Raw genomic sequence first — 14037 nt, 5'->3', positions numbered from 1 at the left:
TCTGTACTGAGACCCACGCTCTGCCTCTGCTTACAACATTCGGTTCAAAATTTACCTATGAGGAATTGAGTGTCCTGTTGTTTCATTAAATGTGAACATCATGTCTTGATGAACGCATGCACAACCTCTGAGGGAGTGTTTTTATAAACATTAGATTAAATATAGAAAAACAGTAAAAAAGGTTTTGTGGTATATGGAAGTTATATAATTATCTTATTTGTCCATCAATCTAGATCAGTGAGAGACAATGAGAGAATTGCCATGCAATGTTTTGGTATTTTCATTTACTAATTAATACCCATTATTGTTCAAATATATTGATTGTTATAAACTGAAAATAATAATAAATCAATAACCAACAATACATGTTTTTTCATACTTAGAAAAAAAAATCTAATTTCATGTTTTTAATACTGCAGTCTTTTTTTTTTTTTTTTTTTTTTGACAAGCCAAGCTTTTCATCCTTGTGAAATGTTTTGAGGTTTTGGATTAAGTCTTCACCACTTTGAACGAGGATCTTGAAATCAACATCTAGTTATTGAATTGTTAGGAAACAGAATCAGGAAGATATCTATTCTCAGGTATGTTCAGCAGAAGGGATTTGTTTTGGGTTTTTGAGCAGCATTTAGGAAGGGGTGCACCCTACAGAATCAGAATGTCTTTATTGCCATTGTGTGAAACAACAACATAGAAAGTGCAGTCCCTCAGACTGTTGCTTCAGTCCTTTTTGTCTGTCGATGCTTTCTTATCAGGAAGCTGTTAAAGCATATTGATTAAGGCAGGTACAATAAACTGGGTCGAGCTTGAGCATGTTAAAATATGAAAATGAGATGGCTGCTGGGGTTCTCTGCTCTTTCATTATGGAACAACCGCAATGATTAACACCACCCTGGTAAATGTGTCTTTTTCATTCTGCCATAGTTTTCTGAGTTTCACTCTGATATCATTCGGCATCCGGCTGATCTGGGAATCGCAGCAAAAATGAAATTCGACGGCATACTCACAGAAATTAATGGATTTGGAAAATTCCAAATGAGGCTGGTGTTGATTCAGGTCTTGTCTCGAATGACTCTGCCATGTCACTTTCTGCTGAATAACTTCATGGCGGCCATTCCCAAACACCACTGCGACATCAGTGCGCTGGAAGAATTACACGGCTTTGGGAATTTAACTCTAGATCAGAAACTAGCCGTCAGTCTCCCAGCAGAGCAGGATGGGACTCTCAGCTCCTGCCGGGCATTCTCAAGCCCTCAGTACCAGTATCTGTCAGGCTCGAACAGCAGCGAGGGGACATCCACCGTCGAGTGTCAGAACGGATGGGTGTTCGACAACAGCACGTTCAAATCTACTTTGGCAACAGAGGTAAGTCACACCAGGCAGATGGTATTCATTTGAGTGAAAGAAGGAATTATATTGACATACAGACATAAAGCTTCAGCTTGGCATACGAGTAACATTTTCATAACACTGTCTAAATTTGAACTTTTCATGTCTTTCTGTCTGTGCAGTGGGATCTGGTGTGTAGCAAAAAGGGATTGAACAAGGCCACTGCCACCATTTTCTTTGTTGGTGTAATGTTGGGAGCCCCTCTGTTTGGATTCCTCAGTGACAGGTGAGGCTGTCCGTAATATAATACGTCCACGAGTCCATAAAGGTCCACATGAGTCCACACTGCTCTCCTCGATAATGTTTGCAGAGTCTGTTTATTTAGTGTTTTAATAATTGCACTGAAAATGTTGTCATAACTTTCACTTGACACACGCAAAAATATAAAATACAAAATATATACACATGTATTCGGAGTATTTAACCTCAAGTCAGAGGCAAAATAATCTCTGACAGCTTGTTCTTTCCATGACCAGGTTTGGGCGACGGCGAATTTTGCTGGTTTCGTATCTGACATCCTTGACGTTTGCGGTGCTGAGCGCGTTCTCCACATCCTATGTGATGTTCTCTGTCATGAGGTTCTTTACGGGGATGGCACTTGCAGGAATCAGCATCATATCGATTGCTTTAAGTAAGAACCAGTCGATTTGCTCATTTTTACTACTATATACATACAAAACTGTGTGTAAAGTTTCAAATGTCCTGTCATGTCTGCAGATGTTGAGTGGTGTGGGATTCAAAACAGGACATTTTCTGGGGTGATCATCAGTCTGGACTGGACTCTTGGGAGCTTGTTCCTTGTTGGAATTGCATACTGCGTGAACGAGTGGAGGATGCTCATTTTGGCAGTAACTTCACCCTTGCTTCTGTCTATCGCCACTTGGAGGTATCAGCATTAATTACCAGAGTTTTTACAACTTTAAGGTGGATCAAACTCATCTTAATCTGTTTTTTTTTTTTTTTTTTCACTTTAGGTGGCTTCCAGAGTCGGCCCGGTGGCTCATGGCGAAAGGGAGGGCAGACGAGGCTCATTATTACTTAATCAAATGTGCCGAGGTCAACAACAGGACTAAGAGTATGGCCTCCATCACACCAAGGGTAAGTCTCAACACTGGAGTTGGGTTCACACATAATCCTGCAGTTTTACGGATAGTTTGACTGATCCTGTGTTGCTTTCTCTCAGACACTGCTGGAATCTGCTGAGACTGAAACTACAGAGAAGAAGTACACTTTTGTAGATCTGTTCAAAACACCAAATATGAGAAAACTGGCAATATACTCAGGAATAGTGTGGTAAGTATCTCCATCAGTTTTTCCACCCTGTGGTAACTTTTCTGACACCTCCTGCTTAAAACCCAAAAAGTTGGGATTGTGAGGCCCCGCTTCCACAGTCTGTATTCATACTGAAAATCAAGATCAAGCCAGCTTTGACCCTTATACCGGAGGTTTCTATCTTTGCCTTACATTACCGTTTCACAGCTCACAGTGACTTGAAAAGACAAGACTGAACCGGTTATTGCTGCCTTTTTCACAATTTAAGACAAGCTAAGCTAATGATCAGCTAACTCCAGCACTACGGTCGATTCATAGTGATGCGGAGGAGTGCACAATGTCTCAGAAGATAAATTCTTGCAAGTGAGTACAACAAACAGTCAGTGCCTTTCAGTATGTGGTATGAACAATGAAAGTAGATGAGTTCAATACATTAAGAAACATGGTTTGAACAACTAAACGTTAAATTGAAATTATTACATTTTATTGGCAACTTAAAGGAATACGCCGAAGATTTTGGACCCACGCCCTATCTCTATCATTGACAAAGTTAGACAAGCTCATCAATACCTTTTTTGTGCCTGTGCGTCCAGTGGCTGGATCCCAGCTGTTAGCATCGTAGTTAGCTTAGCTCAATTGCTGGAGGAGAACAGGAGACTGAGCCAGACTGACGAAAGTGGACAAAATACTACTTCCAGTGGTCCAGATGGCGTGTTAGCATGTGAAGTAAATCCGAATGGTTATAAAACATTTTAAAAGACGTGTTTTCTTTTCAGTCCATTAAAATAACGTTTTGATACACACAGATCTGCACAAGCATAGTGCTCCATGGAAGGATATACTGGCGCACAGCAGCTGAGTCTATGCTTCTACTGCTGTGCTCCAGTATATCCTCCCAAGGAGCACTGCGCATGCGCAGGTCTGTGTGTATCAAAACGTTATTTTAACGGATTGAAAAGAAAACGCGTCTTTTAAAATGTTTTATAACCATTACTTCATGTGCTAATACGCCATCCCCTGGAGCACTGTAAGGAGTATTTTGTCCAGTTTCGTCAGTCCGGCTCTGTCTCCTGTTCTCCTCCAGCAATTGAGCTAAGCTAACTACGATGCTAACAGCTGGGATCCAGCCACTGGACGCAAAGACACAAAAAAGGTATTTATGAGCTTGTCTCACTTTGTCAATGATAGGGAAAGGGCGTGGGTCCAAAATCTTCAGAGTATTCCTTTAATGCCTTCATGAGTATTTTGTTTGAACTGGTACATCAAGATTGAGGATTCTCGTGTTTGTTTTTCTCCCTGTTTTCCAGGTATGGTGTTGCATTCACATATTATGGGATAACCCTGAATATCAGTGACTTAGGGGTGAACCCATACCTGACACAATTTATATTCGCCTCCACTGAAATACCAATGAAGACTGGTGTGTATTTCTTCCTGGAGAAAATTGGGAGAAGGATTGGTGAAATGGGATCATTGCTGTCGACTGGTGTTTGTCTCTTTATCAACATTTTTCTCTCAAAAGGTTTTTATTTATTTCTGTTGCACCAAACCTTGCCATTTTAAAATGATGTTCAGAGGTTTGACTTAACTTTCCCTCAGACAGGTGGGTCATCCGGACTGTTGTGGCCGTTGTTGGAAAATCCATGTCTGAAGCCTCATTCACAATCATCTTCCTCTACACCACTGAATTCTACCCTACAGTCGTACGGTTAGTCAGTAACGAACTGGCCTGTCTGACTCCGGATACTCTTTATGTCTTCTTATCAGCATATTAACCAAGGTGCTTGGACTTCTCAGGCAGAACGGTTTGGGCTACACGTCATTCATAGCGCGGCTGGGCGTCTCCATCTCCCCTCTCATCATGCTGCTGGAGGACGTGTGGCATCTCCTGCCACCCATCACTTATTGCGCGGTGGCTATTGTGGCCGGTTCGGTGGCATCGCTCCTGCCTGAAACACTAAACACCAGACTGCCAGAGTTCATCGAGGATATTGAGAATCCAAGGTAGCGCCATGCGATTTCACTCAGTTGCAACCAAGGATTAGCCATTCACAGAACACAGCAGTTCAAGAGTTACTGAGTCATGTCTGGAAGTTTCATGCTCATGCTCCCTTTAATTTGTTTTGGCCGCTCATAAGTCCTAGATAAACATTGTTCTTTTATGTTGTTTCTTGACTAACTAAGTGTTCTTTTTATTACAGGAAACAACTTGCAACAAGGAGAAACAACATTTGATTAAAAAAAAAAAAAAAGAAATCAAATTGAAAAAAAAAAAAGAAATCAAATTGAATTTGAAATCTGTCCAAAGAACTGATGAAAAATCTAAATAAACAGCTGAAGATAAATTGTGGTTTTCTTCACTTTTACCACTGTTTCCAAACTTGAAAATCATAAAAATATTGTTGTAAGAATAGGTAAAAGCATTAACCATGTACAGACTATGATTCAAAATCTTCTGTTGGTGTGTATCATTGGTGTATCCTTTCTGACTTGCAGTCAAGGTGGAAACATCTTTTGTTATGAATTGTTGGTAATTCAGTACTGAGCCTAACGCCGGGAACGCACTGGACGCGGAAGCGTAGCGGAGGCGCCGCGCGCACCGCGCGCGTCTCTGCGCCGGCGCTTGGCTGTTCGCACTGGAGGCGCCTGCGCTCTCCGCGCTGGTCACACATCGGCTGCACTCGGCTCGCTCCGTCAGCTCTCGGTTTTCACGTTTGTTCCCTGTTCCCTCTGTCTCGCTCTGCCAGTATGGATGTGTGTGTTTTGGTGACCTGTGGAGAGACTTTTTCTCCTCCTGTCTTTTTTTCTGCATCAAGTGAATGTCTGTCGCTGTCTGTGTGTGTGTGTGTGTGTGTGTGTGTGTGTGTGTGTGTGTGTGTGTGTGTGTGTGTGTTTGGGTGCGTACATGCGTATGTGTGTTTGTGTGTCCATCTGTCTTGTGATTAGACCCAAGTGACAAAATATAGACGGACGAGCAACACCGTCCGTAACTAATCGTCATTTAATTTGTTATATTTTGAAAATTGACCGGATTCTCTTGCCTTTTCTGTTTCCGACTTCCTGTCTGGTCCGATCTGCTTGATCCAGCTTGACATATGGCGCTCCCTGCGCTCGCGTGAAAAATAGAACGAAGCGGAGCGGGCGCGCTGCAGAGCGCGAGCCGCGGCGCGCGCGGCGCTCCACTGCGCGTTCGGTGCGGCCGGTCAGATAGGTTAACATGGGAAGCGATCAGAAGCGCCGTGCGCGGCGCTACCGCGCGCGGCGCTTCCGCGTCCAGTGCGTTCGGGCCGTAAGCTTTTAGCATAATAAAAGACGTGTGGCATCGGTGCATGAGCTCAGAGTGACCTGGCTGACCGTCACCGTTCAGACATTAAAGTTTGCGGGCCTGGATTCAAGTGGTTTTGGGAGGTGTGACATTTTCTTGTTTACTTTGTTACTCGAGACGACAGGACTCAACACACATTTCACGGGTATTTTCAGACATGGTCTTCCTCGACCAGTAATTGACAGGCATGATGATTTTCACCTTGCTTTTCCAGCAAGTTTACAGCATAATTACAATTCAACCAAGTTCACTGATTGACTGTGTCAACAGAAATGTTGCTGAAACTGCTGTGGAGTTTTCTGGTTAAGCTGTCTACTGGATGATAATCAGTGATAGAAGGATGAGACTTTAATGCACCTTTGCCCTTATGATTTTTTAACTATCTGCATTAGATATACAAAAATAAACTCATGACATAGGCATTTTTTGTGTTTAACATACAATCACATTTCAGTTTGGAAACTATGAAAACGACTTACAAATTTCAGGAAGTTACTTTAGAAATAAACATAGCTGACAAAAGAGGTCATACAAGCAAGGTCAACAAAAATGGCACTGAATGAACTACCATGCAGAGACACAGCCGCATAGAGACACATAAAGACAGAACAACAACCCGAACAGACAAGACAAGCCCTTTATATAGCCGAGGCACCAGGTGACAATAATCACACACTCAGGCACAGGTGAAAGGCATCATGGAGGGGAACAGCAATGAAATAGAAGAAGAGAAAGACAGGGAACCTGAAACCAAGAGAACTTGACCATTTCTGCATGAGTTCATTGACTAATGCCAAATCTATAAACGGCACCGAAACGAGAAAGATAAAGCCATGCTAGCCAATCAGAATCATGGACAAAACACTACAAAAACAATGAATGGCATGAATTATTTCCTGTTCTTTAAGCGATAATGGTGTGACGGTCATTTGTCAAATGATGGAGAAGTGGAGCTCCTCCTAAATGTGGTGTTACAGTAGATAATAGAGCATTTGTGCTGGAAAATGCAAACAAGCCAAAAGCATTTGCACAAACGTAAAAATAAGCACTGCTTTAAATGTGTCCATTGTCATCTCAGTAGACCAGGGGTGTCCAAAGTCGGTCCTGGAGGGCCGCAGCAGTTTGTTCACGTGTTACTAGAATCTGCTGTGTTGCTGAGATTCACCTGAATCTCAAGTTAGCTTGGTTACATGAGGACACATACGTTCCTGAAATTAAATATGTGATCCATTACAAAGGAAAAAAAAGGCATGTTACTTATAAGGCTACATTTGTATTGTGTCAGCACTGTTGCCAATATCCTTCATATTCATACTTTACACAAGCTCAATGTTAGCCAACAGCATAGAAAGAAAAAGGTATGCAGCTCACCTTCACAAATACATTTATATTTTTTTGTTTTCAAGATCGCTGGACAGTGTTCTAGTTAGCATTTCCTTGAATAACCTCAAAGTTCACTTCCTGCAGCTGTCGATCCCTCTCACCACAGTAACACAAGTTTGTTATTTCAGATTGCTTCTTTTTTCAAACCATGTTTTCTTAACCACTGAGAAGCAGCATCATCCTTTAATGAGTGAATGAGACGCACCCTCTTGTCTTCATGTGGAGCTCGACCTGTGTTGTTCAAGTCTGGGAAAACACTGATATCAATTTAATTATTTTGCAAACAAAAAAATGAGACTGTGTGATTGTTTTGCTCTACTGTTTCTTGAAATATCCTCACAACATAGCTACTGCCTAAGAAGCTGGACCGCAGGTGTAATCAGTCAAATCACACCTGCGTCCTGTCAGCTAGTGAAATGCTCACCTTGTAAAGGTACAGCAGCAGTAACTACCAACAAGGTGGTTTTATGGGTAAAGCAGGGGATGTCCATCATGATACTGTGGCTCACTGACACACCAGGAGTGCTGCCACCATGTAACAGACAACACCTCTCGGGAATTTCCAGCCTACCACTGGCAAATGCAGTGACGATGTAAAGAATGTCAAGACTGTTCAAGAGGCAGACATAAGGAAGAATCCATTTACCATTCGCCATGATCAGAGGTATCTCTTTCCTCTAGTCTAGTCTGTTAAATATGCTTCCTATAGCAGCTGATCAGCTTTCTGCATGTCTCCTCTGGTATTTTTGACCATTCATGTTCAGCAGTGTCTTTCAAGTCTTTCAGGACACAAATCATTGTGGCCAAACAATTCCGTTTTTGTTTCATCTGACCATAAAGCAGAAGACCTTTTAACAGGAACAAGCCGTTGCAGAACCAGGCTCAGAGGTGGCGGCTTTCTGCTATTCCGGTTGGGGTGAGGGACAGAAAGAGAAAGATAGGTACAGTACATTTCTTGTATCTACATACATTTCATGTATAAACAGAGAGTACATAGGCTACAAGAGAAACAATCATCAATGACCCTTAGCCATGAAACATTACATAGAAATGAGAGAAGTGAAGCAGAACTGGGAGCCACATGGTAGGAGTCCTGGGCTAAGTAAACCGCTTACACCCACTGGGTCTGGGTTACCTCAATCAATCAATGGATCAGCTGTTTTGATTGATGCCCAGTTAGAAACTGGTTGCACCTGTTCAGTCCAGGTTGTCTCATTAGATCAATGGATCAGCCGGGATTGATGTTCTGTATGCAATCCCTCAGTCACAGCTCTAGAGAGAGAGAGCAAGAGAGAGAGCAAGCTAGCAAGCTCTCGGCCTACAGCAACAAGGAAAAAGAAAAAAAAAAGTCCAGTAAAGCCTGAACCAGCCCTAACTGTAAACTTTATTAAAAAGAAAGGTCTCACGCCTAGTCTTAAAAGCAGAGACTGTGTCAACCTCCCTACTTTTATGTTGTCAAGAAGTTCAATCAAAACACAGCTGATGTCTTGGTCAATTTTTTTCTTTGAGACATAGGGGCCAGAACAACTTTGGTGGGCGGGACTAACCCATCTCTACTTCCTACCAACATTTATCTTAGCTGGATGGACAAACTGTCAGATAAATTTCCAATATAAAGTTATTATTGTTCATCATAGAATAACATAACATCTTAGAATGTCATTATTAGTGTTTTTGCTCTGCTGAGGAATCAGACAGTAACTGATTTGCATAACAACAGCTGGGGGGCGGTATCATTTCTGCTGAGTGCCAGTGAGCCTGTAAGGAAAGATAAAAAGTGAATTCTCATTTCTGCTTTTCCGCTGGATTTTTCAGCTACTATAGTAGATCTTGACTATATCCAGTTTGTGGGTAATCTATTGTTGTTTTCAAAACTTCTAAAAGTTTGATTAAAGGGGACAGGACAATTGTTCAAGGAGGCACTGCCCCCTCTTGCCTCAGCGTAGAGCCGCCCCGAATTGAGGCCACCTATAACTCTAGTTAAACATTTGAGCAAGTGTCATCAGGCTTACCTTATAACTCATTCACACACTCTATACTTTAGCTAACCGTCAACCAACAACATTCAACAGAAGGGAAAAGAATTTGGTTCAGTTTCGGACGCACGTTTGGAACATTCTCCTGTATTTTTTGCTGATTTTTTTTTTTTTTTTTTTTTTTTACAAGATGAAATTTGACAATGTGTTGTCAGAGATCAACGGCTTTGGGACTTTTCAGTTTAGAATAATGCTTCTGTTGATATTTGGTCGGATGTGCTTGCCGTTTAACTTCCTCCTGAATAATTTCATCGCTGTCGTTCCCTCTCACCACTGCAACATTGACTCTTTGGATGATGGAAGTGTTTTTAGGAATTTGTCTGTGGCTGACAGGCTGATCGTCAGCATCCCTCTCGAACAAGATGGAAGTCCAAACCCCTGCGAAATGTTTGCAGAGCCCCAGTATCACCTGTTGCTGAACTTCAGTTCGACTAATGCTTTACCCACAGTGTCGTGCAAAAATGGATGGATATTTGACAACAGCACCTTTAAGTCCACTATAGCCTCGGAGGTGAGTGTCATCACTCTAAATCACTGATTTCTTTCTTCACTCACTTGTTTTGCCTGTATTTCCGTTATAGTGGGACCTGGTTTGTGACAAGAAGAAAATGAACAGAGCCATAGCCACTGTCTTCTTCATTGGTGTCATGATTGGAGCAGTCATCTCTGGTTATCTTAGTGACAGGTATTCACGTCTTCACTTCATACACCATTTGTCATTTTACAAGCCTGTTTGTCAGTTTTTTATTATATTAACAACTCACAGACAATTAAAAGTGGAAAATGCCACCTTGCAAGACTGCCGAGTTTGATGGTGAATCTCACAAAAAATTACTCTGCGGGGAAGCTTTTCAGTGAATGTCTAATTCCAAGTGACCAATTCAGGAAACAATTCCATGATTCTTGTTTGATTCATTGATTCATTCATTCATTCATCCATTCGCTCTTCACCATATCCATGCACAAACATCTTACTGACAAACAGAAAGTCATTCACTTCAACAAAAAGAAAAAGACATACACTTTGATGAATGAAAGAATGAATCCCTCCAGAGTATACTACCCACTGACTACACAACAACAACAACAACAACAAAGAGCAAAGTGTTAACATAGATGAAGTGACGTACTGCTGACACACTCTGACTGTGCTTGTCTTATGTCTCATCTTTTTCCTGGTCACTAATCAAAAGTAACACACTTTGTAAACAACGTTATTTACTTTATATGACTTTTGTTCATGTTTTTGCCTATCTCCCGAGAAGAGTTTTCTTGTCTTTTTGTGAAATGTAATGTAAATGCATTCTCTTGCAGGTTTGGCAGGAAAAGAGCAATTCTGCTGTGCTACATCACCACCACCATTTTTGGATTTGCAAGTGCTTTCTCCTATAACTTCATGCTGTTTGCAGCCATGAGGTTTTTCACTGGAGTTGGACTTTCTGGAATAAGCATAATCTCCTATGTCATTTGTGAGTTGTCTCCTGTGGTTCGACATTAATTGTTGCTGTAGTTTTTTTTTTGTTTTTTTTTTATTCAAAAACATGGCTAATGGTGAATGGAAATGGCCTGCAGGTTAGATGTTATGATTCATATCTTTATTTTTTTTTTTTTAGACGTATCTGTACCCTTTAAACAGTGTGGAACAATAAAGCGGAGTGCAAAGCTGAGGGTTGGGAGTTACGTCCCTGTCCTCGCTGGACACTTTCATCTCTCAGCTTGCGTAATTCGGAAACTGACAAGCTCACTCAGGCAAAACAACAGCAGTCTGTTCCCAACTTGGCTGACCTCTTGTCCCTGCATGGGGCCAGTCTGGATTGAAAAACACTTCTCAAAGAAACAATAATGGGCCAAAGTCAAGGAGCTGTTTGCTTCAAGAAGCTGCCTCTCAGAGCAATATCAAAAGTTTTCTAACTCTAATCATTGTTTTTTTTTTCTTTTCTGTGTAGTCAAAAAGAATTTGACTTTTACAATTCACTGACAATAGACTGGAAAATATAAACATTCATTTATTAGTAAAGTTTTTGTTATCAGTTTTGTCATTTACTTTCAGCAATTTCAACATGAAGTGAGATAATTCTCTTCAACACACTAATAAAATGCAATTCCTCATCACAGGTCTTGAGTGGGTTGACATCAAGCATCGCACTGCAGCTGGTATTTTAATGAGCCTGGACTGGAGTATTTTCACAGCTGTGATACCTCTTATAGCCTATTTTTTGACTGACTGGAGACATCTGACTGCGGCTGTAACCGCCCCGCAGCTCGTCGCTTTAATCTGTTGGCGGTGAGGAGAAAATAAAAAAGAATGTACTTTTAAATTCTGTATAGATTTCTTCCAATCAGTTTATTTGTGTCTGCAAAAATATTTATTTCCAGCGATCACTTCACAGGTTTCTGCCTGAGTCTGCCAGATGGCTGATAAGTAATGGCAACTGTAATTTGGCTCATTCTTACCTGAGAAAGTGTGCACAAGTCAACAAAAGGCAAGAGTTCATGGCTGAAATCAGTCCTCAGGTACAATGTTTTACTTTATCCAGTAGTTTTCTTGGTTGAGCTTCGTTAAATGCACACATCATGTGTCTGTTTTTACATTTCCTGCAGGTCCTGTCCAAAGTAATACTTGTTGAAGATGAAAGCAAAAAGTATTCCTATGCTGACCTACTGCGGACCCCCAATATGAGAAAACTGGCTGTACTTACAGGCATTGTCTGGTAAATGCATTGATTTTTTTTTTCCTTTTAACTGCATCATCCATTTTCAACCTGACAACAGCAGCCTTTACAACCACAGACCAGTGTCTGTCAATGAGTAGCGACTGCAGTTTTCATTTAGGTAAGACTTTGAAACATAAGAAACACACACACTCTCATGCAAAATTACAGGGACGTGTCACGAACATGTGAACATTGGACTAAACTGTCAACCATCTCCACAAGCCGGTATCATTGAATATGTTCCAGCATTGAATTTATAACCACAGAAGTAACTCGAAGCTCAAGGGAGAGCATGGGTGAGCTTAGAAGAGTCTTTGCAGCTATTGATAAGAAAATAATGTGCATTCTAGATGCATTAATCCAGTCTGCCGTGATTTTGCGAGTTAAAGGAAATTTAAACGTTGAGGATGCTGCATTCACTGTCACCTCAATGGCATATGCTGCCCATAGCAAAACACTCTCCTCTTGGTTTTAGGTTTGCAGTGGCCTCTACGTATTACGGAATCAGCTTGAATGTCTCTGGATTTGGTGTGAACATTTATCTCACACAGTTCATCTTCGGCATTATAGAAATTCCAGCAAAAGCAATAGTTTATTTCTCAGTGGACAAAATTGGCCGAAGGCTGGTTCAGGCTGGGATGGTCTTGCTGACTGGACTGTGTCTTTGCTGCTCCATGTTCATCCCCAGAGGTGAGCCATTACTGTGGGTCTCATCGAAATATCATATATTAAACTAACACCAATTCAAGCACCCTTTAAAACGTTCTCTCTTTTTCTTTGAAGATAACGGGAGCTTTCAGACGGCTGTGGGAGCGTTGGGGAAGATGTTCTCTGAGGCAGCCTTCACGACGTTATATCTGTACTCCACAGAGCTGTACCCCACAGTACTCAGGTCAGATAAAAGAAATGATTATTTTTTCGCACATTTTAACCAAGGAGACACTGAGATGGATATTTGATGTGTGTATGAACAGAGGCAGGTTAATTGGTGAGTATGGTTGTCTGTCTCTCCCTGTGTTGGCCCTGTGATGGACTATATGACTTTTCACCCATAGTGAGCCTGGACTGGCTTTAGCGCCCCGCAACCCACAGCAAGATAAAGATATGGATGAACACAGACGCCACAGACACTGTGATAATGTGTTTTTATTACAGGCAAAACGGACTGGGTTACTGCTCCTTCTTGGGCCGTCTCGGCGTGTCCATATGCCCTCTGATCCTGCTTCTCGAAGACTCCTGGGCCCATCTACCAAATATGGTTTTCTTCCTAGTTGCCCTCGCCGGGGGAGTATCGGCCTCTTTTCTTCGTGAGACGAAAAACACACGACTTCCAGAGACTATTGATGACGTGGAGCAAACAAGGTGCCTTAATCTGAACTGCAATGAAACATGCAAACTGAAAGTTAAATTACAGAATAATGAAATTATGACGCATCTTGTGTTTCAGTGGCCGATCAGTCAACACGCCTGACGAACAACCTCCTCCACTGTGAAGGTTTTTAGTCGGTGTGTGCTTCAGTGAAGACAAGAGACCTTTGGAGTTGGAATAAACATTCAGATTCTTTACCTCAGAAGAATTACTACTGATCTATAATAAAAATAAAAATGAAAAATAAATACTTTGGCAAAAGTAAAGACTTAAATGCAGGTTAAAAAAAAAAAAAAAAAAAAAACTAGATTTTTTTTTGTCTTCCTCTCTTGTTTAAATAAACTGGTCACGGTGGAATTTCTACAAGGCTTTTGTTCTGGAAAGGCTTTTGTTTTTGAAACAGCAACAGGAAGTGTTGGTGTTCAATTATGATTGTTGTGACTTGATCACCAGTCCTGAGCTCTTGCACCTTCAGGATGGAGAGCTGTGAGCCTCAGCTGCTTTGACCCTTTTCTCTGTAAGTCTGAATCCTCCTCATGTAGTTTGAAACAA

At 41.4% G+C, this 14037-nt stretch overlaps 2 protein-coding genes across 2 annotated transcripts; both read left to right on the top strand.

Moving 5' to 3' along the window:
* The first annotated feature begins 981 nt into the window (after positions 1–981).
* On the top strand, positions 982–4666 carry LOC115390038 (solute carrier family 22 member 7-like). The gene is made up of 9 exons (XM_030093697.1): positions 982–1362; positions 1509–1612; positions 1863–2017; positions 2104–2272; positions 2361–2484; positions 2570–2679; positions 3966–4180; positions 4258–4366; positions 4456–4666. Exons 1-9 carry the CDS (start codon positions 982–984, stop codon positions 4664–4666), a joined length of 1578 nt encoding a protein of 525 aa, XP_029949557.1.
* Positions 4667–9532: 4866 nt separating this feature from the next.
* Positions 9533–13609, top strand: LOC115389768 (solute carrier family 22 member 7-like). The gene is made up of 10 exons (XM_030093346.1): positions 9533–9913; positions 9984–10087; positions 10717–10871; positions 11518–11686; positions 11793–11916; positions 12004–12113; positions 12592–12806; positions 12900–13008; positions 13272–13478; positions 13564–13609. Exons 1-10 carry the CDS (start codon positions 9533–9535, stop codon positions 13607–13609), a joined length of 1620 nt encoding a protein of 539 aa, XP_029949206.1.
* The last annotated feature ends 428 nt before the right edge of the window (positions 13610–14037 follow it).

Source organism: Salarias fasciatus, chromosome 6 (assembly GCF_902148845.1).
Source record: "Salarias fasciatus chromosome 6, fSalaFa1.1, whole genome shotgun sequence".
NCBI lineage: Eukaryota > Metazoa > Chordata > Actinopteri > Blenniiformes > Blenniidae > Salarias > Salarias fasciatus.
This window is presented reverse-complemented; position numbering and strand designations above follow the sequence as displayed.